At 53.0% G+C, this 27,230-nt stretch overlaps 1 protein-coding gene across 1 annotated transcript; it reads right to left on the reverse strand.

Moving 5' to 3' along the window:
* Positions 1-275: 275 nt before the first annotated feature.
* On the reverse strand, positions 276-27,221 carry SELENOI (selenoprotein I). The gene is made up of 10 exons (XM_083858245.1): positions 26,776-27,221; positions 12,780-12,848; positions 12,383-12,491; positions 9,781-9,855; positions 8,768-9,030; positions 6,827-6,935; positions 5,327-5,375; positions 4,759-4,939; positions 3,770-3,952; positions 276-2,071 (listed from the first exon to the last, which is right to left on the reverse strand). The coding sequence occupies exons 1-10, from the start codon at positions 26,821-26,823 to the stop codon at positions 1,955-1,957; spliced, it is 1,203 nt and encodes a 400-aa protein (XP_083714371.1). The 5' UTR covers positions 26,824-27,221; the 3' UTR covers positions 276-1,954.
* Positions 27,222-27,230: the final 9 nt, after the last annotated feature.

Raw genomic sequence — 27,230 nt, forward strand, 5'->3', positions numbered from 1 at the left:
AATTCTTCCCTGGTTGGGCAAACACAAAACTACACAGAAAATCATCCGACATCCACATTTTCCAGTGTTGCCAGCCCAGCTCTGCTATCTGAGCAAGTCCCACAGGAAGCTGTGTCCCAGTTGAAGATTCCCTCTAATTCCTGTGCAAGCAGGACTTAAATTTATCTCCATAATTCTATTTCATGAAATAGCAGGAGTCAAAAACTCAGGTGCAGCCCAAGTCATTTGTCCATGGAGGTGGTGGTGTTTTTGCTGTACGACATCAATAAAATGGATTGGAGGAAGCTACTTCTTTATTAAATAAACTCCAAGAACCATTGGCCCCCTCTCCCAGCCCTGCTGCAGTATGGACACATGAGCACATGGAGATCTGAGGCCTCCCACGACAGATGGCAGCTCTGGGAAGGGCCCAGGTTGCTCCTCACAGGCTGTATCGTGACCAGGGGCTGACCAGGGGCTGCCATGCCCAGGGGATGACCAAGGGCTGCCCAGGGGCTGACCAAGCAACCCACAAACTCACAAACTCAATTTCAGGGCTTCCAGTCTCCTCGTCGGCATGACAGTGATTCCAATTTCCAAAAGGAAAAGCATTAAATAGCAGTTACACATTGAAGGTTTCCCAGAGCAGGAAGAGGCTTCCCCTGCAGAAGGAAATTGCTCTGACCAAGCTGTGATGCCCCACGTTGCAAAACAATCAGTGTCTGAAGGACTTTGTTCCCATGGTAGTTCCACCTGCACAATCAGCTGTGCTTGTTCACTTCCGGATGCAGCCTTTCCAGAGCCTGGGTTTAAGCTACACTCTTCATTCAAGCACAGGTCTTCATTGAATCAAGCCAGCAGGAAAGAAAATCAGCATTCAGTCTTCACCACCCCACTCAAACTCAATTATAAAAACAAATTAAAAAATAAAAATCAACGCAAACACATCTTTGACAAGTGGACAGTAAACAAAGAGATGCCTGGATGAGACACGCGGGTGCTGGGGACAAAGAGAAGGAGATCTGGAAAGGTTCCCACCCCTGGGAGCATCCTGAAGGTGCACACATGACCAACATGGGGCTTCAGGTGCTTCTCCTAGCAGTGGAATTGCAGTTGGGAAGGGCCAGGCTGTTCCTGGCTGTGAAAAAGGGGTTCAGGCAGCAGGAAAGGATGCATGGAGCCAACCCACAACAGCAAATCCATGCTGGTAGGAATGGCAAGAATTGGCTCTGCAGTCTCAGCCACCTTCCACAGCCCAGACACCGTTCTCAGACTGGGAACACACATGGACACACAGGAACATGTCAAGATGTGGTCCCAGGTACCACACAATGTGCAGAAGCCACATTCTCATTCCCGTGGGAAATTGAGCTTTGATTTTCCAAGCCCCCCAATTAGGATTGAACTGCAAAGTTTTGAGCGTCTTGTCTTTTTTTTCCCCCCTAAAAAAAAAAAAAAAAAAAAGACAACAAAGGTGCAAGCAAGTGTTTGCCCAAAAGCAGGAAGGCAGGACAGAATGTGGGAGAACTGTCACCATCTGCTCCCAAAGTACCAGCCCAGCACAGAGACTGTCCAGGCAGCAGGACTGGGGACAGCCAGGAACTACCCTGACCACCAGGATGTCCCCCTGCCCTTGGAGGAATCAGCTGTGTTGGTTTTGGTGTCAGGCCAAGGTGCTTTGCTCAGGTAAAGCATTTGCGTTCCCCAAGCAGCTTTCCCTGAGCAAGGGCTGGAGTCAGAGGCTTCTCTGGGAACATTCAGCTGGTCTAAGGTACAGTAACTGCGACCTGAAAGGCTCCTCCTCCTCCAGCTCCACCCAAAACCCGAAGCTTGCAGGGATGGAAGAGCAGCAGGAGCCGCCCCGGCCCAGCCCTGCCCCGGCTGCAGCGGATCCCACGTGTCCTTGGCCCTGTCCAGAGGATAGTTTGGATCTGTGGTGATGGCTGAAGTATTTACAGGTATTTGCAGCAGGTATTTACAGTCCTTCTGCAGCCCGCAGGCCGATTTTCTCCTCCTCTGCTCCCAGTCAGTCCGGAGTGGGCTTCCGTAGGGAGAAGGGCCGGATGTTGAAGTGCCTGCTCAGCTGGCTCACCTGGGGACGAGGCAGACATGGAGTTATCCTGGCTCCTGGGAGGTTATCCCCACTCCCAGGCATGAACAGCAGAGCCCCAGACCTGCTCCCTGTTCCCACCAAGCCCCTGCCACACACTCTCCCCACCCTACCCCTGCCCAGCCCTGTCCCTGTCCCCATCCCTAAGCACTGGCTCCACATGGAGCAGCCCTGCTCCATTCCCCTGGTCTCTCTGGGAGCAGGATCACCCTCCATTCTTGCCTTCCACAGGGGCAGAAGTTTGGAATGCTGAGCCCAGGCCTGCAGGATTTTACCCTGTTCTGTTATTATTTTGTTTAAATTAATTTGATCATCTCAGATATCTATATAGAATATTCCTGAATCCATTCAACGTGGGAGCTGGATAATTTACTTCCTGCAAAAGGAGGCTGAGCTTGACATAGTCAGGGCAGAGGCTTTATTCCTAATAATTCTTCCCAAATTCAAAGCAGTTTGGGATTATGCCCCAATCCCAAAGCCCTTAAAAGCTCTTCAGCTCAAAGGGACTTTCCTTCTGGAAGAGGAGCTGGCACAGATGGGCCCTTGGGAAGTCAGAGGAAGGGAAAGAGGGAGCAGAGAGGAGGAGAGCACTGGGAATCTCCCAGGAGGGGATGGGCAGAAGGATTACACCACCTGCTCAGCCCCATCTCCAGCTGTGATTCCAAGACCAAGTTTATTTAAGCTTCTTAGTAATTCAAATCCTTCTTGCACAGAAGCCTCATTACACTAATTGGAAAGACAAGGCAACCTGGCTATTACTCTTTGGCTGTAATTACAGCTGGGACTCAACTCCAAAGGCTCCGGGGTGGAACTGGGGCTCCCAGGGGAAGGGGCTTCCCAATGAGGGTGTCCCCACTTCAGCTGGGACATGTGGCCCCTTGTCCTCCTTCCTCAGCTGCTTCCCAGGGCATTCCCAGTGGGACTCTGGGCTTCTCCACGTTTGTTCTCCCTGTTAATCAAAACTCAGGGAGCCAGGCAGAGCATGAGAAGGAAACCAGTCCCTGGATCTGTGCACAGCCTTTGCAGCAGGGGAGGCCCTGGAGCTGCTGTGATCCCACTTTCCCCAGCAGGAAAATCCCAACTCCAGCCTGGCTCTCCCAGCACCTTGGAGACCTCAGTGGAAGATTCAGAGCCCCTGCCAGGGCCTAAAGGGGCTCCAGGAGAGCTGGAGAGGGACTTGGGACAAGGCCTGAAGGGACAGGAATGGCTTCCCACTGCCAGAGGGCAGGGCTGGATGGGATATTGGGAAGGAATTGTTCCCTGGCAGGGTGGGCAGGCCCTGGCCCAGGATGCCCAGAGCAGCTGTGGCAGCCCCTGGATCCCTGGCAGTGTCCAAGGCCAGGCTGGACATTGGGGCTTGGAGCACTCTGGGACAGTGGGAGGTGTCCCTGCCATGGCAGGGGTGACACTGGATGAGCTTTCAGGTCCCTCCCAACCCAAATATTGTGCTTGGTTTCCAACTTGGCCAAAACACCCCAGGGGAAGGACAGCCCCTGTCACATCCTGTGCAGTTCCTTTCAATCCCATGCAACCTCCCCAAGCCTCTCACGAGGAATCCAAGCCCAAATTCCACAGGCTCACAGAACCATTCCAAGCGACATTCCCGGTTTTACACAGAGCACTCCCTGCCCCAACCAGCAGCACTCCTGGTCCCAGCCCAGCCCAGGAGCTGTCACCTACCACGACCACTCCATAGTGGATGTGTGCCAGGGTGAGGAAGGCGGTCAGCAGGTACAGCAGGAGCGTTTCACTTCCAGGAGCCAGCCCAGATACCACCAGGAGCAGCACGGCCGCGATGGGGAGCAGCATCCAGTTGAGGGGCTGGCACCGTGTGCTACTCATCTGGCACACGATCAGCTGGCACTGAGGGGACAGGGAAAGAGCCTGAGCCTGGTGTGGGCTCTGGGAGCCATAGCTGTTTGTCCCCAGAGCAGAGGGGATGGTCACTTGTGTGATCTGTCACACTGTCCCCTATGCTGGCACTGCTGGGGCACCTCCAGTGCTGGGAGCAGCTCTGGGCCCCTTCTGACAAGAGACCTGCAGGGGCTGGAGCGTGTCCAGGGCAGGGAATGGAGCTGGGGAAGGGAATGGAGCCCCAGGAGAGGCTGCGGGAGCTGGGAAAGGGGCTCAGCCTGGAGAAAAGGAGGCTCAGGGGGGACCTTGTGGCTCTGCACAACTCCCTGACAGGAGGGGACAGCCAGGGGGGGTTGGGCTCTGCTCGCAGAGAACAGGGACAGGACAAAGGGAAATGGCTTCAGGTTGGGCCAGGGCAGGCTCAGGTTGGACATCAGCAGGAATTTCTTCCTGGAAAGGGTTTTTAAACATTGGAAAAGGCCCACGACAGTGGTGGAGTCCCATCCCTGGAGGGATGTAAAAACCCTCTGGATGTGGCAGCTGGGAACGTGGAGCAGGGGTGACCTTGGCAGTGCTGGGGGACAAATGGACTCAGTGGTCTCAGAGGCCTTTTCCAACCTTAACAATCCCATGGTTCTACCACTATGCAGCTAAAAATTAAATTTTGACCAAAAAATTTAGTCCTCCCATTTAGAGCTTATCCCCAAAAGGAGGCAGGAGCTCCTTTCCCATCAACACTTTGCTGCTCACAGCACATGTGAAAACTCAGTTTAACCAATTCTCCAGTTCCTCAATCATAAAACAGAGGCTCTTACAGAGATGTTGGCAAAGGCTGTTCCAACCATGAAATAGAAGAGCCTGGGTTGGACCTCCAGGATGTCAGTGGGGGACAGGAAGATCCAGGTGGTGCAGAGCAGGAATAGCAACACCGGGGACACGAGGGGCAGCAGGATTTCATACGCAGAGTGGTGCTTCAAGGTGTTATTTTTATAGGCCCTGAAACACAAGCAAAGAAATGAAAAAAACACGGAATCATTGAGAAATCCCTGGTGCTGCCTGCAATAAGTACCTGAAGGGGCTCCAAGAGAGGTGAAGAGGGACTGGAGTGATAGGACAAGGGGGGATGATTTCCCACTGCCAGAGGGCAGGGATAGATGGGATACTGGGAGGGAATTCCTGGCTGTGAAGGTGGAGATGCCCTGGCACAGGGTGCCCAGAAAAGCTGTGGCTGCCCCTGGATCCTGGCAGTGTCCAAGGCCAGGCTGGACGGGGAGTGGAGCAACTTGGGATAGAGAAAGTGTCCCAGCCCATGGTAGGGGGTGGCACAGGAGGAGTTTTCATGTCCCTTCCCACCCAAACCCTCCTGGGATTCTACAAACTCACTTGTAGAAGTTGTACAGGCTCATGGGCAAGGTCACAGTGAGGGCACAGGCTGGAAGAGAAAAGTGCTACATTAGTGCCCCAGGGCAGAGGGGACACCCCATGCACCCCAAATAGGAGGCTCTGGCTGGGCTCTGCTTTAAGTTCCCTGCACCAAAAATAGCTCTGAGAGTGCCCCAGGAATAGCTCAGCACATTTGGAAGCAGCTGCTCCCAAGTCTGGCCCAAGAGCTGTAATTAAAAGTTAAAGTCTGCTGTAAGTTGAAGACATTTCCATTTGAAAGGACTGCATTAAGGAGCTCGGTTTTGTGCTTTAAACAGTGACAAAGCTTAATTATAATACAACTCTAATGAGACAGGAGTGCACACTCCTTAAATGACATGGCTGGGCACAAGAGCTTTCACAAGAAAGACAATTTGCTGTTTCTCTGGCTGCGTGCAAACATTTCCAGTGGCCCACATGCCAAAAAGCTGTCATTTAACTGGACAAATGATACAGAGCACCCAAATAACTGAAAAATCCTGACCTCAATCAGAACCATCAATACTATCCATGATATTCCAGCACAACTCCTCCCCTGTTTATCCAGCAGAAGGTGTGTGAACAGAGCTGGAAAGATTCCTGCTTTAATAACCCAGCTCCTCTCCCTCAGTGTGGGAATTGGGCTCAATTTTTCATATAGGGAAAAGCACATTCATTATTCATGTTAAGTTACCCAGCTGTCAAAGGAAAGCTGGGAACATCCACTCGATAAAAGTGCAGGAAGTAGATTTAACACACCAATTAACTCAAAATTAAGCAATTACAAAGAGCACCTGAAGGGACACAGAAAACAAACTGAGCAGAACTTGTGAATTAGGAAAATGGCATTGAACAACATCAGCTCAGCTCTGCCTTTTGCAGTGGCTTATTTTGACTGACCACAGGAGAGTGAGGCTGGCCCTTTATTTCAGTTTTGTTATGATGATGATGATGATGATGCAATGTTCAGGTGGGTGGATGGAGGGCAGGATCCCCAAACAGCAGAGCTCCCACCCACCTCCACGGCTGCAACCTCCCTCCCACGCAGTGTTTGGGCTCAGGGTGAGAGGGAGCCCCAGAGCACCAAAACAAAAGTGTCTTGATCCCCCCAAACCAGCCCAAGGCTGGGGAGGCTCCACTGAGAGCCACATCCCACCACCCCCTGCACATTGGGCTTTATCCCCTGGAAACTCTGGGTTTATCACAATGGTTTTATCCCCAGGCTCTCACTGAAGACAAACTAAGCTTCTCTGGAGTGAAGTCAGCCCAGACAGAGGAGAGTTAAGTCCTCCAAAATAACTCTGCAGGAGACAACCCTGTTTTGAAATCCTGGAAAAGGTTCTCAGGCTGTGAGAACACCCTCAATTAGTCACTTCAACAACAGCCCGGGGCAGCAAACAGAGCAGTGTTAGCAGGTCATTAGCAGGGGGTTTGGGAAAAAGGTGCAGTTTAAAAGACAGGCTTCAACATGGAGTTTCTTACCAATAATCATTGCAGTGAATAGGTCTCTATATAAGAAATTAAACAGGAAAGGTGCATACCAGGCCTCAACTCCCACAAAGGCTGTCACTATGTAGACAATTGAAATGGTCTGAAAGAAAGCACAGGACAAGCAGAGGTGAGAAATGTGAGGGGCAAGTCTGGCAGCACCTGGGCTGGCAGCACCATGCCTGTGCCAGGCAGCTCCAGGGAAAGGCAGCTCTAAACTATGACATGTTCAGTCCTACCTAGCAGTAGGAAGGAGAAAAATAAAATAAATCCACAAATATCCCATGTTACCAGGCGTAGGAAAGGTGAGCTGCTGAGCAGGGATTGGATTGGTTAGTGCCTGTCCCCTGTGCTGGCACTGCTGGGGCACCTCCAGTGCTGGGGGCAGCTCTGGGCCCCTCCTGACAAGAGAGACCTGCAGGGGCTGGAGCTTGTCCAGGGCAGGGAATGGAGCTGGGGAAGGGAATGGAGCCCCAGGAGAGGCTGAGGGAGCTGGGAAAGGGGCTCAGCCTGGAGAAAAGGAGGCTCAGGGAGGACCCTGTTGCTCTGCACAACTCCCTGACAGGAGGGGACAGTTGGGGGGTCGGGCTCTGCTCGCAGGGAACAGGGACAGGACAAGGGGAAATGGCCTCAGGCTGGGCCAGGGCAGGCTCAGGTTGGACAGCAGCAGGAATTTCATCCTGGAAAGGGTGGTCAGGCCTTGGCAGGGGCTGCCCAAGAAGGTGGTGAAGTCACATCCTTGGAGGAATATAAAACCCACGTAGAAATGGCACTTGGGGACACATGCCAGTGGTGGCCTTGACAGTGCCAAGTGCCTCTGAGACTTGATGGTCTCAGAGGGTTTTTCCAACCTCAGTGATTCCATGAGAAGATGACCAGGAGCTGCAGAAAATATGCCCTGACCCAGCCTTGAACTCTCGAGGTGACCAAAGCACAAGTTTTACACCAGTTGCAGTGACCCTGGCGGGGTCATTCAGGGACTCTTCCTTATCCATCTGCTGCTGGATTACAGGGAGAAGCTCACCAGGGCTATTTCAGCTTTAATAGTCCCCTGAAGCTGGGTGGAACACGCTGCTCTGCCCTCCACCCCTGCCTTTCTCCAGCAGGCAGCTCAAAGACCTGGGTTAAGCAACATTTTGGGAGAAAGGATCAGAGTACAGTCAGGGACCAGCTCTGGTCTCCTTTTAGTAGGAGAGAGGATTATTCCAGTTAATGCAGCTGCATTAATTGAACTCTCCTTCCAACTCGTTGCATTTCCCACCCAGCATCTGACAAGCCAGAAGATAAATTAATGGAGATAAGATAAGGAGTTATAAGGAAGAAGGTTTTTTACAATGAGGGTGGTTGCCCAGAGAAGCTGTAGCTCCCCCATCCCTGGAAGTGTCAAAGGCCAGGCTGGACAAAGCTTGGAGCAATCTGGGCTGGGAGGAAGGCCTGCCAGCAATCCAGGTGAGCTGCCTCATTCCCAGGTCCCAGTTCTCTTCAGGAAGAGCTTCCTGCAGAGGATTCCTTAAGGAGGGATGGACACACCAATACTCCAAGGGGTCCATCACCACCAGTCTCAATACCCACTGCCAAGGGACTGTGGTCTGGAGGGGCACCTCCCCAGGAATCTTTTCTCCAGGGACAGCAATTAACAAGCCAATTACCTCTGCTGAATTTTTGACCCAGATCCTTGTGGTGCCAAAAGGCATCTCAAACTTCCAGGCTTCAATTTACCCACACTGCCACCATGTAGGGAACTATGTAAAGCAACAATTCCAGTGGGCAAAAACATGCAGAAACCAAGGAGAGGAGAGCCAAGGCAATGTCCATCCTTCAGGCCTTGTTTGTCATGGACAGTCCATCACCATGGGCTCATTCCATGATTTACAAGGCTTTGTACCCACAGCAGAACACCCCTGCACCCAGTAGGTTCTCAGGGCACGTACTTACCACCTGGCTGACGTCATATCCCCAGGGCAGGAAGAGAATCCCTGTGTTATACTTCTCCCAGTGGGAGAGGATGAAGGAGAACAAGACCACCCAGAGCAGGAGGTAGAGGACGAAGACGCTGACGCCGGTGGAACCCCGGCCGAAGGTGGAGTACACGGTGACCACAAAGTACACACAGGCCCAGCTGTCCAGGCCGTGGTCAAAGAGCTCTCCCAGGGGGGTGCTGGAGTTGGTCCGCCGTGCCTGCTTCCCATCAACGCCATCTGGGAAAAGGGAAAGGAACATGGAGCTGTCCTGGAGGTTCCACACAAAGCAACGAGCCAAGGAGCAGCAGCTTTCCCCACCTCCGCCCTCCATCAAGGCTTCCCATCCCCTGCTCCACGGGAGGCTGAAAAATGCAACAGTCTGATGAGACTGTATTTAGTTCCTTGTATTTCCTTTATATTCCTTAAAGCAGCCTCTTCCTGTGCCTAAAGGAGGTCCAAGAGAGCTGGAGAGGGACTAGGGACAAGGGCCTGGAGAGACAGGACAATGGGGAATGGCTTCAAACTGGAAAAGGGGAAATTTGAGTGGGATATTGGGAAGGAATTCTTGGCTGTGAGGGTGAGGAGGCTCTGGCACAGGTTGGCCAGAGAAGCTGTGGCTGTCCCTGGATCCCTGGAAGTGTCCAAGGCCAGGCTGGATGGGGTTGGAGCAACCTGGGATAGTGGAAGGTGTCACTGCCCATAGCAGGGGGTAGAACTGGAGCATTTTGCAGGTCCTTTCCAACCAAACCATTCTAGGATTCTCTGATTATTTAAAGCAGACTCAAGACAGAGCTTCACAGTTCATCTCAAAGTCAGTTCCAGTATCCTCCTTTCCCATCAGATGCTCTGGGACAACTTCGTTGTGTCCACACTGAAAGCAGCTCCCAGAAACTGCTCCTGACAAGAACATAGAATCTAACACTTCCCCTGGGCTCAGAGAGGGGACAACACACCCAGATCATGGTGGGTGACCTTGAAAACTCTTACCTAATGTGTAGGCCATGAAGTTGAGGAGCCCCACCACGATCCACACACCATTTGGAACGTGCTGGTGATCAGGAGCTGCAGGGATCAGACAGACCCGAGTCAGGATGTTATAAATGCATAATATAAAGTTGGCTTTTCGCAAATATTAAAATGAATACTATAGGTATAATTGTACTGTGTCTTATTAATAGAGTTTAGAAAGGTGATGAATGTGTTTTCTGATTGTAACAAAGTGTTAACAGTAAAAAGACTAGGTTTTTTTCTCTTTGTAATATCTAAACTATCCAAACCAGAAGATACGGAGAGAGAGAATTTTTCCATATTCCTGAATTGATAAGATGGAGACAGCAGTGAAACAAAAGCTACAAGAGGGAATTTATTGATCTTCTGGTATCAAAAAGACTACCAGGTGCCAACAAGGACTTTATCTAATAAAATGTCAATTTTGGTACAATAGAGCAAGTTTCGAAGAAAGGGATGGGGGCAAAAACCAAGGGAACATCTGAACTCAAAGGAATGTTTGAAAAATGCATATGTAAAAGGTTAATCCTTAAAAACAAGGTTTTTGAAGGAGTGAGTGTGCTTTTCTGGTGAGGCACCCTCAGCCGAGATACTTTTGCTTTTTTGTCTCCTAATTGTCTATTTTTATTTTTTATCCAACTTATAAATTTTTCTAAGAGAGTGAAACTCGTTTTTCACAAGGGCAGCTCAGGATGTGCTTCCAGAGAGTTTATTTTGCTCCAAGAGGCATAGCCACGAGGACTCAAACAGAGAATCTGAGATGTGAGCTTTGCTTTCCCTGATGGCAGAGCTGCCCCACAACAGCTCATAAAACCAGGTCAGTGAGGACTTTGCCTTCCAGCATATATTTGTCCTTTGTTCCCAGCTCTCCAAAACCATGGGATCTGAGACCTGGGGCCAGTTCTGGAGTGCCACTGCAGGCCATGGAATTGTGTGCAGAGGGACACTCCTCAGTCACTGGCTCACAGAGCATCAAGTGGAGCCCCTTTGATGTGGCAACTCCCTGCCCCCGCAGGAACACGCCAGGATTCCCCGCCCAGTCTCCAGTCCCATCCTGCCAATGGAAACCGAGCTCTTCCCTAATAGCACCTCCACCTCCTCCAGCAGGGCTTTGGCAGTGAGCCAGTGGAGCTGCCTGCAATCAGGGAGCCCAAGGGGACACTGGAGAAGGGCAGCAAGAGGCACGGATCCTTGGCAGCAAGAGGGCACAGGGAGGTCTCCTGGGGGAACAGTGATCCTGTGAAATGCCACCTGTTTCCTCAGGTGCCTTTCCAGCAGCAAAGGGAGGGAGGCCATCACGTCTGCAAAGGCACCCAAGGAGGAGGGAAGGCACAAAAATTCTGGAGACTTCACCAGTTTTCTTCCCAAGCAGGACATGGAAAACGTGTATGTGAAAGGGTACCAAGCCAAGAGTTTCTCCATCCTTCCAAAGCAAATTTTTGAGAGGCTAGGAGAGTTGGAGATGTCCAGCCCAGAGAAGAGAAGGCTCCAAGGAGCTCTTAGAGCTCTTTCCAGGGCCTAAAGAGGCTCCAGGAGAACTGAAGAAGGACTGGGGACAAGGGCCTGGAGGGACAAGACAAAGGGGAATGGCTTCCCACTGCCAGAGGCAGGGTTAGGTGGGACATTTGGGCTTGGAGCACCCTGGGATAGTGGAAAGTGTCCCTGCCTCTGGTGGGGGTGGGACTGGATGGGCTTTAAGGTCCCCTCAACCCAAACCATTCTGGGATTCCGTAATTCTGGATGTCTGATGTCCTGGAGGGTTTCACCTTGAGCTACTGACAGCTTTTGTTCTCATGGCTCATGGACCATATCCTGGCCAACAGCCATGGATGCCACCCCAGCCCTCAACAGCCTTGTCTACCAACAAAGGCAACCCCAAGAAACCAGGATTTTTGCCACGTAACTGTGTTTTGGTGATGGGTCCAGTTTAGAAGAACTACACAAACCCTCCTGAGCAACCTAAACCAGACCTGGCAGAGTCTAAGGGAGAGAAAAACATTGGGAAGAAGCTCCTAACAATTATCACACTGCATTAATCCTTTCCCTGGGACTCCTCCATGTGCAAAGGGACAGAACTGAACCACTGGATTCACAGACAGATGAACATGGGGACTGTTAGAAAGTGTAAAGCTGTGAATGGTGAAGCTCAGAAAGAGGATTTGTACTTGTTAGTCTGATGTGGTGATGGTTTTGCCAAGAAGGGAGTGAGCTGGGATGTGAAAAACAAGGCTCTACCTGCTGTTTTCAGGGAAGCAGCACTTCCTAACATTTTCCTATTAGATTTTCAAACAAGGGCACTGGGTTGTTTGCTCTGCAGGCAGAGCCAAATCCAACCCAAGATTCTGGCTGTTTCTTCCTCCCTCTCCCACCTGCTGCCAGCCAGGAGCATCTTTCCCTGGCAGCTGGAGGGAAGGTGTCACACCCAGAGAAGTTCTTGTCACAAAGCCCAGCCAGTTCAATCCCCTCCTCTGTCCCAGTCACTTTGGGAAGGCCCAGACCCAGGGGCTTCACCAACGATCACTGGAATTCCCAGCAGAGGAGGTGACAGATTTCCCATCTGACCAGGAACATGCAGCCTTACCAGAAGCATAAAAATCAGGGTCGAAGTATGCCATGAGGAAGAAGTTGAAGACAAGCAGCAGGAAGCCAGAAAACGTTATCAAATTTGGGGCCAGCCAGGTAGGGAAGATCTATGGGAAAGCAGCAAAAGAACAGATGAACTCATTAAAACGTGGACTGAGGAGCAGGAGCTGCTCCAGCCACGGCTGCACCGTCCGGGTGTTAGACAACACTGCCAGGAGCACCCGGAGCATCCCGGGGCAGGAGGAAGCGTTGGGCTGGGATGCAGGCAACCAGGGATTCAGGGCAGGCTGCAGACAGCCCCTCACTCATTAGTGGCACCACAAACGAAGCAGCTAATGGTGTTACAGAGGTGAGCTGGGCTGTGCTGTCCTGCTCGGGGTGGGACAGGGACTCACCTTCACGACGGCGTTCCAGAAGGGATGCATCACGTACAGGGACAGGGGGTTGCTGTCCACGGCGCTGTACTGGGAAAGGGAAACAAAACTCAACAGTTAGGGAGAGATCTGGAACCTTCTGAGCCCCATCCTGTGTGGAACCCCCACAGGACTCCTGATGTAGCCCCCACCAATCCTCCACCCTTTGGAAATGCCAGCTCCAGCTCTCTGAGTGGACACAGGCAAGGAGCAAGATGCTGATCCTTTCAACTGCTTCCAACTGCTCTGCCCCACCTGGATGAGGAGCAATGGTGTGGATCCTATCCCCCAACAGTGCCATCTGTCACCTGCTCTGCTGTGACCCCTTTGCTCTCTTATGGTCCCAATCTCCATCCCCACTTCCCAGTGGGACTAGGAGCCCCTTGACCAGGATGAGTCTCAGAGGGCCCCTCTCCACTGAGGAGCTGAGATTTCACCAGAGGTAGCTTAGGGAGTGGGGAGGAAGAGCTCTTACCCCTCATCCCATCACTTTTACAACATTTGAGGTGCTTGGGGTGTGTTTGTGGCGGGGGAAATAAAAATAGAAATAAAAATCAAAGATCTAGACAAGGCGTGAAACAACTTCCAGCTAGAAAGTTAAAATTTGACATCATTTGGCTCTCAAGAGCAGCATGAGCTATTATCTGCTCTCACAGACCCTTCTAAACATAGATTACCCTGGCTAAAGTCCTTTTCTCCCAGGAGCACTTTGATAAGAATCCCAAGAACAATTCCATAGGCTATCAAACTCCTGGGCTGGGCAGAAGGTGCTGCTCACCCACCTGCTTGGGACAACACCCCCAGCTCCAGCACAGGCATCTGCCCGAGTCCAGTCCCAACCACAGAATCCCAAAGTGGTTTGGATGGGAAGGGACCTTCCAGAAACTCCCGTGCCACCCCCTGCCATGGCAGGGACACTTCCCACTGTCCCAGGCTGCTCCAAGCCCAATGTCCAACCTGGCTTTGGGCACTGCCAGGGATCCAGGGGTAGCCACAGCTGCTCTGGGCACCCTGTGCCAGGCCCCCCCTACCATTTCAGGGAACAATTCCTTCCCAATATCCCACCCAAATCCCCTACTCCACTTTGAAGCCATTCCCTGTGTCCTGTCCCTCCACCCGTTGTCCCCAGTCCCTCTCCAGCTCTCCTGGAGCCCCTTTAGGCCCTGCAAAGGACTCTGAGCTCTGCCTGGAGCCTTCTCCTGTCCAGGTGAGCACCCCCAGCTCTCCCAGCCTGGCTCCAGATCAGAGGGGCTCCAGCCCTGGGAGCATCTCTGTGGCCTCCTCTGGACTCATTTCAACAGGTACCAAATTTGGTTGGGTTGGTAAAAGGAAACCCCTCAGCAGGAGCAGCTCCAGGTGTTCCCTCCCCAGGCCATGACTTTGAACCAGCCCCTGTCACTGCTCCAACTTGTTCCTCTCCTTGTCTGCATACTCCACTTTTCCCTGGAAGCAGAGAAGTGCTGAGAAGGAGCAAAGCAACACACCCCCTTCCCAAGACAGGCACCAGGATCAAGAAGATGCACCAGGTCTTCCTGGTGTCCCATCTTACAGCATTTGTTCCCACCTGGGTGAATCTCATCCTTGGCAAGGATTTCTGTACCCTCTCCCAGCCCTTCCCTGCCCTCCCTGTGCAGGGTCAGTCCATCTCTCTGGGGTTCAGCCCCAGAGGTTGCATCCCCACAGCAGCAAAGCCACAAGAGCTGCAGAACAAGAAGCAACAAACCCCGAGGCCGTCTGGAGGTGACTCTAAGCCACAAGGAATTTCTATCTCAGCTTAATGCAATTTTGGGGGCCAGAATTCCAAATACTTTACAAGATAATAGGATTTGAAGCACCAGTTAGGGGAGGAGGAGGAGAAACTGATTTAATCTCATTATCCCCAAAACAGCCTGGAACAAGAAAACAGATGCAAGGCTTGGAGCAAGGCAGGGTAAGTGCTCTGGAGCCTCAGTGCTTGGAAAATACCTCAGGGAAGTTTCACCAGGCTCATGGCTTGGGAAGTTTTCCTCTCTCTCTGCAAGGACTGGGGATAATAGTCAATAAACAGCTTTTCCCTATGGCCACACATGTTCCCACCTTGCTTGCAGAACTCAAAGACGTGGGAAAAGCCATTTCTCTGCAGAGGTTTGCTGATGCAACCATGGAATCATGGACTATCCTGGGTTGGAAGGGACCCACACAGATCATGGAATCCAACTGCTGTCCCTGCACAGATCCCCAGCAATCCCACCCTGGCATCCCTGGCAGCACTGTCCAAACTCTCCTGGAGTTCTGGGAGCCTTGGAGCCATGCCCATTCCCAGGGAAGCCTGGACAGTGCCCAGCATCCTCTGGGGCAAGAGCCTTTCCCTGAGATCCAACCTAAGCCTCCCTGACACAGCTCCAGTGGTTCCCTTGGGTCCTATCCCTGTCACAGAGAGCAGAGATCAGAGTTACCCCTCGAGAGGAAGTTGTTGATATCCATGACCTTTCCTCTCAGTCTCTTCTCCAGCTGAACAAGCCAAGTGCCCTCAGCTGCTCCTTGTGTGGCCCTTCCAGACCCTTCCCCATGTCTGCGCCCCTCTGGATGCTCCCCCACAGCTTGAGATCCTTCCTATGCCCCCCAGCTCCTGCCAGGCTGCAGACAGGACACTTCTTTATGTGCTGAGCAAGGCCAGCCATGCTGTGCCCACTCTGGGGACACTCTGGGGCACAGGGACAGAACTAGGGCTGGCTCTGGTGCTGGGTTGGCTGCCACCCTTGGGGACAGTGCTCCTGCCAGCCAGGACACGGCTGCCTGCCCAGGACAGCTGCTCCCAGAATACCAATGAGTTGTCAGACATCTTCAGGGACAGATCCCAAGAGCATCTTGGCCATGCCCAGTCTGCTCCAGCTGCTTTTTTCTTGTTGGAGTCTTCCTTACAAACATTACTAAAGTTGTCCCTTCCACCTCTTCACTTGTGAAGCCACAAACCCAGCAGTGTTTGAGCCTGGCACTGGCTCCATCATTCCATCACCTCATCCTCTGGAAATCAGTGTCACCTTCTGCACTTTGGATCTCCACACACTGGTCTAGTGACTCACATCCCTCTGTAAGTTGTTCGTCTATCACGATCAAAGATTGTCACTAGCCTGGACTCTGGATTTCTGCCCCTTTTTCAGGCAAAGAAGGTTAAAGGGAAAAGACAAGTGCCCAGAAGGAATTTCATACATCCCAGCGTCTCCTTCCCAAAGCAGCCAGGCATTTGTAAAGGGCCCTGCTCTAAAATAGCTCCATGTTTACAGACACAGCTTCTCCTCACAGCTGCAGAGAGGAGCCAATCCAGCCCAGACAGCTCCCTCGGGACTGGGATGAGAACTCCTTAGGGGAAAGAGCAAAACCCAGCAGCAAGAACCTTATCACTGGCATCACACAGGAGCCTCCTGTCCATGCCAGGATGGATCCAGGGAGCCACAGGCACCCCAAGTGCTGGGGACAGGCCTGGTGGCTGTGGTACCATCACAGACAAGCTGGCTGGCGTCATTATGGGATTTACAGACACAAATGGCTTGTATGGCTTCAACCCAACATTAATCGTGCAACCAGGATGCCTGTGGGAGATCCAATTATGTGTCTGAAGAGGAAAAAAATACAGATTTATAGCCCAGATTCTACTAATGGTCTTCCTGTCCCGGAAAAAACAATTCCGCTTTGAAGTAATCTGGTTTCCTGGGGCCAGCAGCAGACCAAGCACTGCCACAGAATCCTAGAGTATCCTGAGCTGAGAGGGACCCACATGGGTTATCAAATCCAGCTCCTGGCCCTGCAGAGGACATGCCAAGAGTCCCACCATGTGCCTGGTGAGATTCACACCACCACCATTGTCTGGGCCCAGCGGTGTTGGGGTGTGACACCCAGGTCTGCTGTGCTCAGCATAGCACTGGTGACACCTGTGCTGAGGACAGCAAACAAGATGGATTTGCACATCCCATCTTGTTCACAGGTGCTCCAGGCAGGATCAGGGCACTCAGCAGATCAGCTCCAGCAAATCCATGAGGCTGTTCCCTACAAATCTCCTTAAATACAGAGAGGGTACAAAGCTAAGAACCTTCTCCCCTCAGGCTCAAGATAAGCCAGGAGGCAGAAACCTCAACCAATCCCAGCAAAGGGAAGCGAACAGAGCCGTGCCAGGAAAAACAAGGCACGTTTGCCCTATGCCCACCCTTGGCCAGCGTGTGAGGAGTCACCTCGCCCTGTAATGGTACTGATTAACTCGAGCCCTGTTTGTCTTTTCCAAGGTCGCTTCTCAGCTGGCACCAGAAGGGAGCATGTTGGCAGTGGAGAGCTGCACCCACCACACGAGCCCATGGGTTTGGCTCCCAGCAGGAAGCTGCAGGAAGGATGTGGATGTCCTGGCTGTGTGTCCCAGATGCAGCTTCACTGTATCCCTCTTCCTACCTGGGTTTCACTGGGTTAGACATCCAGCAATGAAAGATGCTCCAAAAACACAGTATAAAGGCACAGAATCACTGAGGTTGGAAAAGCCCTCTCTGAACATCGAGTCCAACTATCCTCTGGCACCACTAAGGCCACCACTGTCCCATGTACCCAAGTGCCACATCCACAGGGCTTTCAAACTGCTCCAGGGATGGAGACTTCACCACTGCCCTGGGCAGCTGTGCCAGGGATGGACAGTCCTTTCCAGGGAGGAATTGTTCCCAATATCCAACCTGAACCTGCTCTGGCACAGCTTGAGGACATTCCCTCTCCTCCTGTCCCTGTTCCCTGTGAGCAGAGCCTGACACCCCCTGGCTGTCCCCTCCTGTCAGGGAGTTGTGCAGAGCCACAAGGTCCCCCCCTGAGCCTCCCTTTCTCCAGGGTGAGCCCCTTTCCCAGCTCCCTCAGCCTCTCCTGGGGCTCCATTCCCTTCCCCAGCTTTGTTCCCTTCCCTGGACATGCTCCAGGCCCTGCAGGTCTCTCTTGTTGGGAGGAGCCCAGGACTGAACACTTGCAGGGTCCCAGCAAGGCCAGAGCCATTCCTCAATAAGGAACTGCCACAGTGAGCAGAAGCCTCCCTCCTGCTCCCCAATCCCCACAGCACGTGCTGATTCATTGGGAAAACCATATTCCTGCCCAGCCAACACACTCTGATATTCACAGCCTTGTTTCTCAGACACCAACTGGGAGATTCATGGAATCCTAGATTGCTTTGGATTGAATGGATCTTAAAAAGCCCATTCAGTGCCACTCCCTGCCATGGGCATGGACACCTCCCACTATCCCAGGTCCCTCCAAGCCCTGTCCAACCTGGGCTGGAACACTTCCAGGGATGGAGCAGCCACAGCTTCTCTGGCCAATGAGTGCCAGGGCCTCATCACCCTCACAGGGCAGAATCCAGTGCAGTCTCTCTCTCCAGCACAGCAGCTCCAGGTGGGACACAGCAAACTGTGGCTCTGTCCCAGCACTGGAATCACCCTGGGGTGGAGCAGAGATGGGATTTGGCCCCACTGCAGTGGAGCCAAGTCCTGACCGCATCCCACTGTTGTGTTGGTGCAGGGGAAGTCGTTTCCCCTCAGATACATAATGTGGAGCAACACTTGATGTTGATGGCAGGCTTTGGCAAGCAACCTGCCAATTCCAGCTGCATCCAGGAGCTCTCCCTGTTTGGGAGCATCAAATATCCATGAATATGGGTCACCACTGCTTCTGCTGGAGTGTGAGGTGGTCAGCTGCACAGGGGTGCACAGATGGTGAGCTGGGAATGATGAACCTTCAGGGATGCAGTTAGGAGAGGATCAGTCAGCAATGAACCTCTGGAGTGGCAATCCAGGGATCAGAGGGGTGATGTGGGGGAGGAAGACTGGGGGAGAGGGGAAGAAAAGGCAGAATCAAAAATGCAGGAACAGGAAACCTGTTACAATAACCCTGGGACAGCCAGAAAAAATTCCTATGTTGCCAGAGCTGGTTTGGGCTACAAAAAAATAGGGGGGATCAGAGCAGCTCTGTGTGCCCAAGGGGAACAGCAGGGACAGCAGAGAAGGCAGTAGTCTCTCATCACTCGCAAACTTCCATACCCCTGTGCTTTCCCCAAGGGAATATCCCAAAACCTGCTTCCTGCAGGGTCAGTGAGCTGCTCTGGCACCTCCAGGTAGGGATGTCCCTCACGGAGGCCATGAGCCTCTGGGGAGATCAAACACTGGCAAAACCTCAGCCCATCTGGAGAACTGGATTTGATCCCAACCCATAACCATGAGAACAGGATGGGGAATGGTCTTGAGCTGAAGGAGGGTGGGTTTAGATTAGACTTTAGGAAGGAATTATTCCCTTTGAGGGTGGGGAGGCCCTGGCACAGGGTGCCCAGGCTGCCTGTGGATCTCTGGAAGTGTTCCAGGTCAGGCTGGACATTGGGGCTTTGAGCAACCAGGGATAATGGAAGATGTCCCTGCCCCTGACAGGAGGTTGGAAATAAATGATCTTTAAGTCACTTCCCATCCAAACCAGTCTGGGATTCTGTGATAATGCACAAGTCAGTGGAAGAAGAGAGAATTTCTTACAATCCCTAGAAAAAGAAATAAAGTTGAACTTTCTCATTCAAGAAATAAAGTTGAACTTTCCCATTCAAGGAAGCCACAAGGCCACACACATCAGGAGATGATTCCAGGTAAGGCAAGGCACTGCTGGGAAAGAGGGGCAATGCTACCCCCAAGTTTCAACAGAGCCTTTGTGAAGGGCACAAATAAAACCTTTTCTTCCAAAGCACATTCCTGCCTCTCTCTCATCCCGCCTCTCCACAAAGAAATTCACAATTAACAGGAAAAAACTCACACTTGACATCCAGCTTTGTGCAAGATGTGAAGCAGAGTGAGTCAGGTCACTGACACAAACCCTTGTAATGTGGCCACTTTTGGAGCCAGCCATGGGAAGTGATACTTGAATTTCCACAATGCACTCCCAGTTCTCCTCCAAACACTCTGGACAGCCAAAGACTTGCTGTTCATTAGCAACGGGTAACTTTTCTGACGGAATTCCCTGTAGCCAAGACTCAACAGACACTGATAAACATTGCAACAAACTTTCAGTGCAATTAAAGAGCCCCAAGATGGTCTGACAAGCAGCCCACACTCTGTTTAAGTGATGGCTTTGCACATCTTGCAACACTCAAGGCAGGAGCTGAGACCCAACTCTGCTTTGCATGCCAAGGAGAGTGGCTTTTCCAGCACATGAAAAAGCCACACAGCCAAAGGCACCAGCAGGCTTAGCACTGTCACCACTTCAACTACTACATCCCCTCCATAGGTCTGTGGCTGCTCATCGTGGCACCTCTGACATCTGGGATTGGGAATATAGCTTCCTGCTTCTCCACTGTGCTCACATCCATGAGAAAAGCACCTGTTTTTAGCAGATGTTCCCAGCCACCAGCTGGGAAGAGCAGCCTCCTGCTTCAGGTGGCCCTAAGGATGCAGGATGTGTGCAGCAGGCAGATGGGCACAGCAGGAGTTGTTCTTCACCTGCACCACGAGGGAAGAGCCCAGAGGGCTCCTGCTGTGGGACATGACAAGGAATCCAGGAAGATGGACAGGACCTGGTTGTGTGTGCTGACACCTGAAAACCCTCAGTCCTGGGTTGATCCCCCAGTGTGGTCAGCAAGGAGGGGGGATTCTGCCCCTGTGCTCAGGTGAGACCCCACCTGCAGAGCTGCTCCAGCCCTGGGGACAACAGCACAAGGACCTGGAGCTGCTGGAGAGAGTCCAGAAGAGCCACAGAGCTGCTCCAGGGCTGGAGCCCCTCTGCTCTGCAGCCAGGCTGGGAGAGCTGGGGGTGCTCACCTGGACAGGAGAAGGATCCAGGGAGAGCTCAGAGCCCCTTGCAGGGCCTAAAGGGGCTCCAGGAGAGCTGGAGAGGGATGGGGGACAAGGGGTGGAGGGACAGGAAAGGTGGAATGGCTTTCCATGCCAGAGGGCAGGGAGAGACGGTATATTGGGAAGGAATTGTTCCCTGGGAGGGTGGGGAGGCCCTGGCACAGGATGCCCAGAGAAGCTGTGGCTGCTTCATCCCTGGAAATGTCCAGGGGAGATGTGGCAGCCAATACAGCCACAAGCTGCCTGTCCCTGGGTGAGTCACAGCCTCATACAAAGACCCACAGAGGTTTGAAGTTCCTCCTAAAAACCCTGTAGGACCCACAGGGGACTGAAGCTGCAGTAGGTCCTGACCACAAAGAGCTTCATCACCATCACAGTGTGGTTAAAACAAGTGAGTTTAGTTCAAAACATAGTTCAATACCTTTGACACCCTGCAGAGCAAAGGCCACTGCTCAGAAACCAGCAGCACTTCAGCAGCAGTTTCAGGGTTGTTCTAAATGAAGAGATGTAAACACAGCCAGAGCAAGTCCCAGGAGTGGCACCAGCTCATCACTCATGAAAACCTTCCAGCACGTCAGAAGTGTCTCTAGAAAGCAGCATAAATCCCTTCCCCTCATCTCATTGCTTAGCAGAGGGGAGAAGCTCAGCCAAGGCTCGTGAGCTGAGTCGCTCCCAGTTAATCCATAAGCACTGCTGCTGTCTCCTCCAACCACAGCACTTTTCAGACCACCAGAGCTGCAAGGGACACACTAAGCTGGGCACTGCTTCAAACCCTTGAATTTAATCACAGAAAAGGAGAAGAAAGAAGAAAAATGCCTCTAACTTGGAAATCACAGAGTCTAGGAGGTGCGCAGCAAGTGCCAGGCAGCACCTTGGGAAGCTGCATGTGTTTAAAGACACACACCCGGCTGTCTCAGAGCAATTAAAAGAGCCCTTGGGGAAGGAGTTAAGTGATTCCAGAGCCGGGCTCAAAGGCTTCCCCTCCTTCTCACTTTTCCTGCTACAGAGAATCAGAGCTGGCAGGCTGGAGGGAGGCACTGGCCTTTAATCACTGTGCCCTTGAACCTCACAGCCCAGCAGCAAAATGCTTCCCTTCCTGCTTCCCTTGCTCCCAGTGTTCTTGTTCCAGTGGTCTGAGCTGCCATTGGTGTTTCTGAATACCCTGCAGAGATCTCTTCAGGGCTCCTGTTTGCAGAGCAGCCTAGAAAATCCTGCCAGGAACAGCTTCCAGCCATCTGCTTCCTATGGTGCAGCATCTGCAGCCCTGCTCCCAAGTCTGGAGCCAATGGGATTTCTGGTTGAGGGGCAGAGCACCCTCTTCTTCAGGGCACAGATGGGACCAGCAGCTGGGTTCTCACCTGGAAGAAGGGCGCAGAAAAGGGAAGAGAGCATCCAGAAGGAAAATGCTTTCCACAATAAATGGAAGTCCCTGAAGCCTCGGTGCATTCAGTGCCCCAAGGTCTCCAAGTTCTCCTGTGAACGTCCTTTCCATCTAACACTGGAAATGAGGAATAGAGTTGTTTTCCTGTAATAAAACCCTTTAAGAACTTGAATAATCAAATGTGGGAAGGATTTTCTACAGATGGGGCCTGCCAATCACATGGATCAGAGGTCCATTTGCTGTTCCCCCACCTGGGATTCCCACCATCCAAATGGATGTAGTATCCATACATATTCCTCCTCAGAGTGTCAGCTCTAATAAACAGCATTTCAAAGGGCACCTATAGGTCCACTAAGGCCATACCAGCTCCTGCTCATTCACAAGGACACAGAATGGAAGGGTTTGAGGGTTTTTGGAGCAGCAGCTCTGCTATATAAGGCCCTTCTCAAGTCTCATTTGAGTTTCCTCTTGCTGAACTCTCACTGGTCGCAGAAGCTTCTGGGGTGAGTCACCAGCCTGGTCCACCTTTGGACTCAAACGTGACACATGTCATCACCTTCCCTCTCCATTCCTCCTGTGCTCAGGTAAGGAGTGGCATTCCCACCTCCTCCTTTGCTGGCATTTGCCCCAGACCAAGATCCCTGAAGATAAGATTCCAGGAATGCCTGAGACCCATATGGCATCATGACAAAGCCTTGTACTTGCACTTGCACCCAGCTCACAAAGGGAGGAAACCAGCAGAGCAGACACTCACGGGCAGCCAGAGCCTCCTGCACAACACTTGTCACTCAGGCACCTTCCCTGCTCCTACGGGACCTGGATCAAAGAGCCACACACGGATCACAGCTCTGGGAATAGTCATCATTGGCTCCATCACACCAGAGACACCAGTAGAAAACAGGATCCCTCAGGGTAGAGCTGGACAATACGGAATCACAAGCAGCTCAGACAAGGCTGGGTGAGAAAAACGCTACAGAGAAGACAAGGCATGTGACTGGAATACAGAAAGACAGGGACAAACCATCAGAGCTGGCTGCAACTGCCAAGGACACATAAAGCTGCAGAGCTGTGCCCTCACTTAGAATCATCAAATCCGAGAATGGATTGGGTGGGAAGGAACCTTAAAGCCCATCCATGGCCACCCTCTGCCATGGGCAGGGACATTTTCCACTACCCCAGAGTGCTCCAAGCTCCAATGTCCAACTGGGCCTTGGACACTGCCAGGGATCCAGGGGCAGCCTCAGCTGCTCTGGGCATCGTATGCCAGGGCCTCCCCACCATCCCAGGGAACAATTCCTTCTCAATATCCCATCTATCCCTGCCCTCAGGCAGTGGGAAGCCATTCCCTGTGTCCTGTCCCTCCAGACCCATGTCCAAAGCCCCTCTCCAGCAGAGGACACAAAGCAGAACAGACACCCCTGTGAACACTCCCAAGGGCCCCATTTCCCCACACATTTCCAGAAGGAGGTTGCCCAGAAGCTGGCCACTAGGCCATCTGCAGACAGTTGGTAAGAACCTGACCTCTGGCATCCAACTGCAAGTTTGCACCCAGAAATAGCAGGGCCTGGCTGCAGCTTTCTTGGCAAGGGACATCCCACACCTGACAGTAACAGAGGGCAGGCAGAGGACATTCAACACCCGACCAGAGCAGGGTGCCTGCATTGCTTTTCCCTTGGGATATGGACACAAAAATCCTGCTCCATGGCCTCAAAACAAGCACTGAATTTGGATATCAAGACCTCCAGCCTGCCAGGACCAGCCATCACCTGCCCCAGGCTGACAAGTCCCCTGGCATTTGTCCGGCCTCAGGGGAAGCCTCAGCAGCTGCCAGGCAGGGCTGGCACACATCACCTACAGAGCATGGATTTGGTCCCTCCCTTCCCAGTTTAGCTTAGCCTGTTCCAGAGGGACATTTACTACACTCAAAGAATTCCTCTCCTGCTGCAGGAGTGTTACAGGCACAGAATCCCAGGATCACTGAGGCTGGAAAAGCCCTCCCAGCCCATCAAGTCTAACCTGTGACAGATCCCCACCTTTTCCCCAGCCCAGAGCACTGAGTGTCACATCCAGGAATTCCCTGGACACCTCCAGAGATGAGACTCCACCACCTCCTTGGGCAGAGGTGGTGCCAGACCTGCCAAGCTCTGACCATCCTTTCCATAGGGAAATTCCTGCTGCTCTCCAACCTGAGCCTGAGGCCACTTCCCCTTGTCCTATCCCTGTTCACTGGGAGCAGAACCTGACCCCCTCATCTGTCCCCTCCTGTCCCACTGGGCTTGGTGCAACCTGGGATAGTGGAAGGTGTCCCTGCCCATGGTGGGGGGTGCCACTGGATGAGATTTCAGGTCCCTTCCAGCCCCATCTGTGAGTCTGACAAGGTAACCCAGCTTTGGGAGCTGCAAAGGGCAGAGCACGCCAAGCCTCAATGCCTAAATCAAGGCTGAAATACATGACCCAGTACAGAGATTTGTGCTGGATCAGCCACTTTCCCAAAGCTAAAATAGCCAGGAACAAAGCTCCCCAAGGAAACTAGACAGAGAGGAAGCAAGGAAGGCAGCAGGGCAGAGACACGAGTGGGGCACAAATGCTGCTCCTGGAGCACAAAGTGAACCCACCCATTCCTGTCAAAGCCTCTACTGACTCAGTAAAAGCACAGGCTCTGGGGCAAAGCTCCTCCTGTACTCAGGACACAGCTCCATCAGAGCCCTGCTCCCACATTCCAGCCCTGTGGCCCCAAAGCAAGGCCAGGGATCTCCCCACCAGTGCCTAACTGGGGACAGCGAGTGGCTGATGCTTTTTGTGCTGTGTGGGACCTTCTTCCTCACCCTTCATCTTTCAGGGCTCTGCTCCCAGATTTAACAGCTGCAGCATTTTTGTCAGAGGTGTCTTCAGGAAATAACCTGGGAACACTTTTGGTCCCTGCCACACAATCCAGAAGGGTGTTGAAGTTGGAGCCCCCCTTGTCCCTGCACAGGTGCTGAGAGGGATGGCAGCAACCCCACCAATCCCTCCAGCACGACAGGAAACAGGCTGAACATCCAACAGTCTCCCTCTTGGAGCAAAAAAATTCTCTTTGTAGGAGCCAAATCCGTCCCTTAGGGAGGCCTGGCTCACAGCTCAGTGTTTTCATTACCTTCCTGCAGCACCCACACAAACCCATGGCTGTTCATTGCCTTTCTAAACAGGCAGAGATTCTCCTGATGAATCCCCACACCGCCAGCCTTCCACAGGGAATCCTGTGCACCCTGACACATCATTCCAAGTCACCCTCCAAGGTCCATTTCTCTCCACGTCACCAGGGTGCCAGAGGAGTGTGAGCAAGCCCTGGCCACCCTGGCCCCCACAGACAGCTCCAGGAGGAGCTTTGCTCCCTGAAGGGCTCAGACTTGTCCTGATTGTCCCACACTCTGAAATGACACCCCATGAGCCACCCTGGGAGGATGACAGGAACGTGGGCCCATATGATGGATCCCACAACAAGAGCAAATCAAAGTATGTGAGGTGAAGCCTTTTTACTTCACTGCTGGTGTGGGAGAAGAAACAAATATGGAAAACATCTTCCTGTCCACATAAATACAGGACCCAGCATTCCTCTGTGTTAAGGATATTACCTGCTTTGACCCAAAATCAGACTCTGGGGATTTAAATGCCAGAGCAGAGCCTGTTGGCACTTCCAGCACTTCCTTCCAAGATTCCCAGTGCTTTGAACAAGACACAGCTTGGCACGAGGAGACAGGAACAATGTGGGTTCCGTGGCTGTGACTGCATGGAGCACTCACAGGGCAGGAGCACGGCAGTCCTGAGCTCCATGGGGACAGTTCCTGGGCTGCCTTTGCTGTCAGGAAACGCACAGCCCTCTCTGCAGTCCCTTCATGGAGGGGACAGCCCCAGAGCTCACTGTGTGCAGGGACAAGTAACCACTGCCTCCCTGGACCCCAGCCCACGAGGGGGAGAAGCTCCCAGTCACACCCTGATCACTCCAGCAAGGGCGGGGGTCCCCCAGCAAGGCACACAACTCCCACCTTCACCACACTGGTGCTCACTGCACCCACAGCCCCTCAAACCCTGGTTCTCACTCACTGCAATTCCTCTGCCACAAAACCCGGGTCTCTCTGCAGCCCCTCAACCTACAAACTTCGGGTCTCACTGTAGCCATCCCCTCAAACCCTGTGTTTCCCTGCAACCACCCCCAAACTGGAGTCTTACTGCAGAGCTACCCCTACCCTGAAACCCCAATGTCTCACTGAAGACTCATCCCAAAACCCAGGTTTCCCTGCAATGCCCCATCCCCAAACTCCAGGTTCCCCTGCAGCCTGTCACCACCATCCATCCCAGGTCTCACTGTAGCACCAACTCCCTGACCCGAAACCTGTGTCAGTGCAAATCCACCAAACCCTGGGGCTCACTGCACCTCCCACCCCTTCCAAACCCGGGGTTAGGCTCTCACCGCAGTCCCCCAAAACCCCACACATCGCTGCAAACCCCTCTACCCCAAAACCCCAGATCTCACTGCAGATCCTCCCAAAACTCGGGCCGCCCTACAGTTCCTCCTCGGGGTTCACTGCGGCTCCTCCCTCCACTCCAAAACCGGGGCTCCCTCCACACTCCGGGTCTCCCTACAGCCCCTCCCAAGATCCCAGCCCGGCCCCCAGGCCCCGCTGCAGCCTCCCCTCCTCCAGGCACCCCAACCTCCCCCAGCCGCCCCTGCCAGCCCCGGCCGCCCCTCAGCGCCCTCCTCACGGCGCCAGGCCCCGAGCCCGGCCCCCGCCAGCGCCGCTACCTTGTATTTGCTGAAGCCGGCGAGCTGCTCTGGCCTCACGTACTCCATGGTGGCGTTCCCGCTGTTCCCAGTGCTATTCCCCCTGTTCCCGGCGCTGTTCCCGGGGCCGCTCCCGCTGCCGCCGCATCGGCCCACCCGGCGTGGCCGTGACGTCACCAACACCCCGCCCCGCAGAGATGGCGCCGCCTGGCGGCCGGGAGGGCCCCACGCGTGAGGGGAGCCGGAAAAGCGGAAAAAAAAAAAAAAAAAAAAGAGCCCAAAACTCACATCTGGCCCTGCCCGGAGTTAGAGCGGAGCGATTCTCCGTGTCCTGGCACTCCAGGCCTGATAAGAAGTCTCCCTCCGTATCTCTTGCATGTTCTTTAGATACTAGAAAAGAACTCAAAGGGATCCCTGTACCATTCTCATCTCCCTAAATCCTCATGGATTCCGTGTGGGAAGAGACCCTAAAGCCC

This window comes from Zosterops lateralis (genome assembly GCF_965231275.1).
Source record: "Zosterops lateralis genome assembly, chromosome: 3".
NCBI classification, from domain to species: domain Eukaryota; kingdom Metazoa; phylum Chordata; class Aves; order Passeriformes; family Zosteropidae; genus Zosterops; species Zosterops lateralis.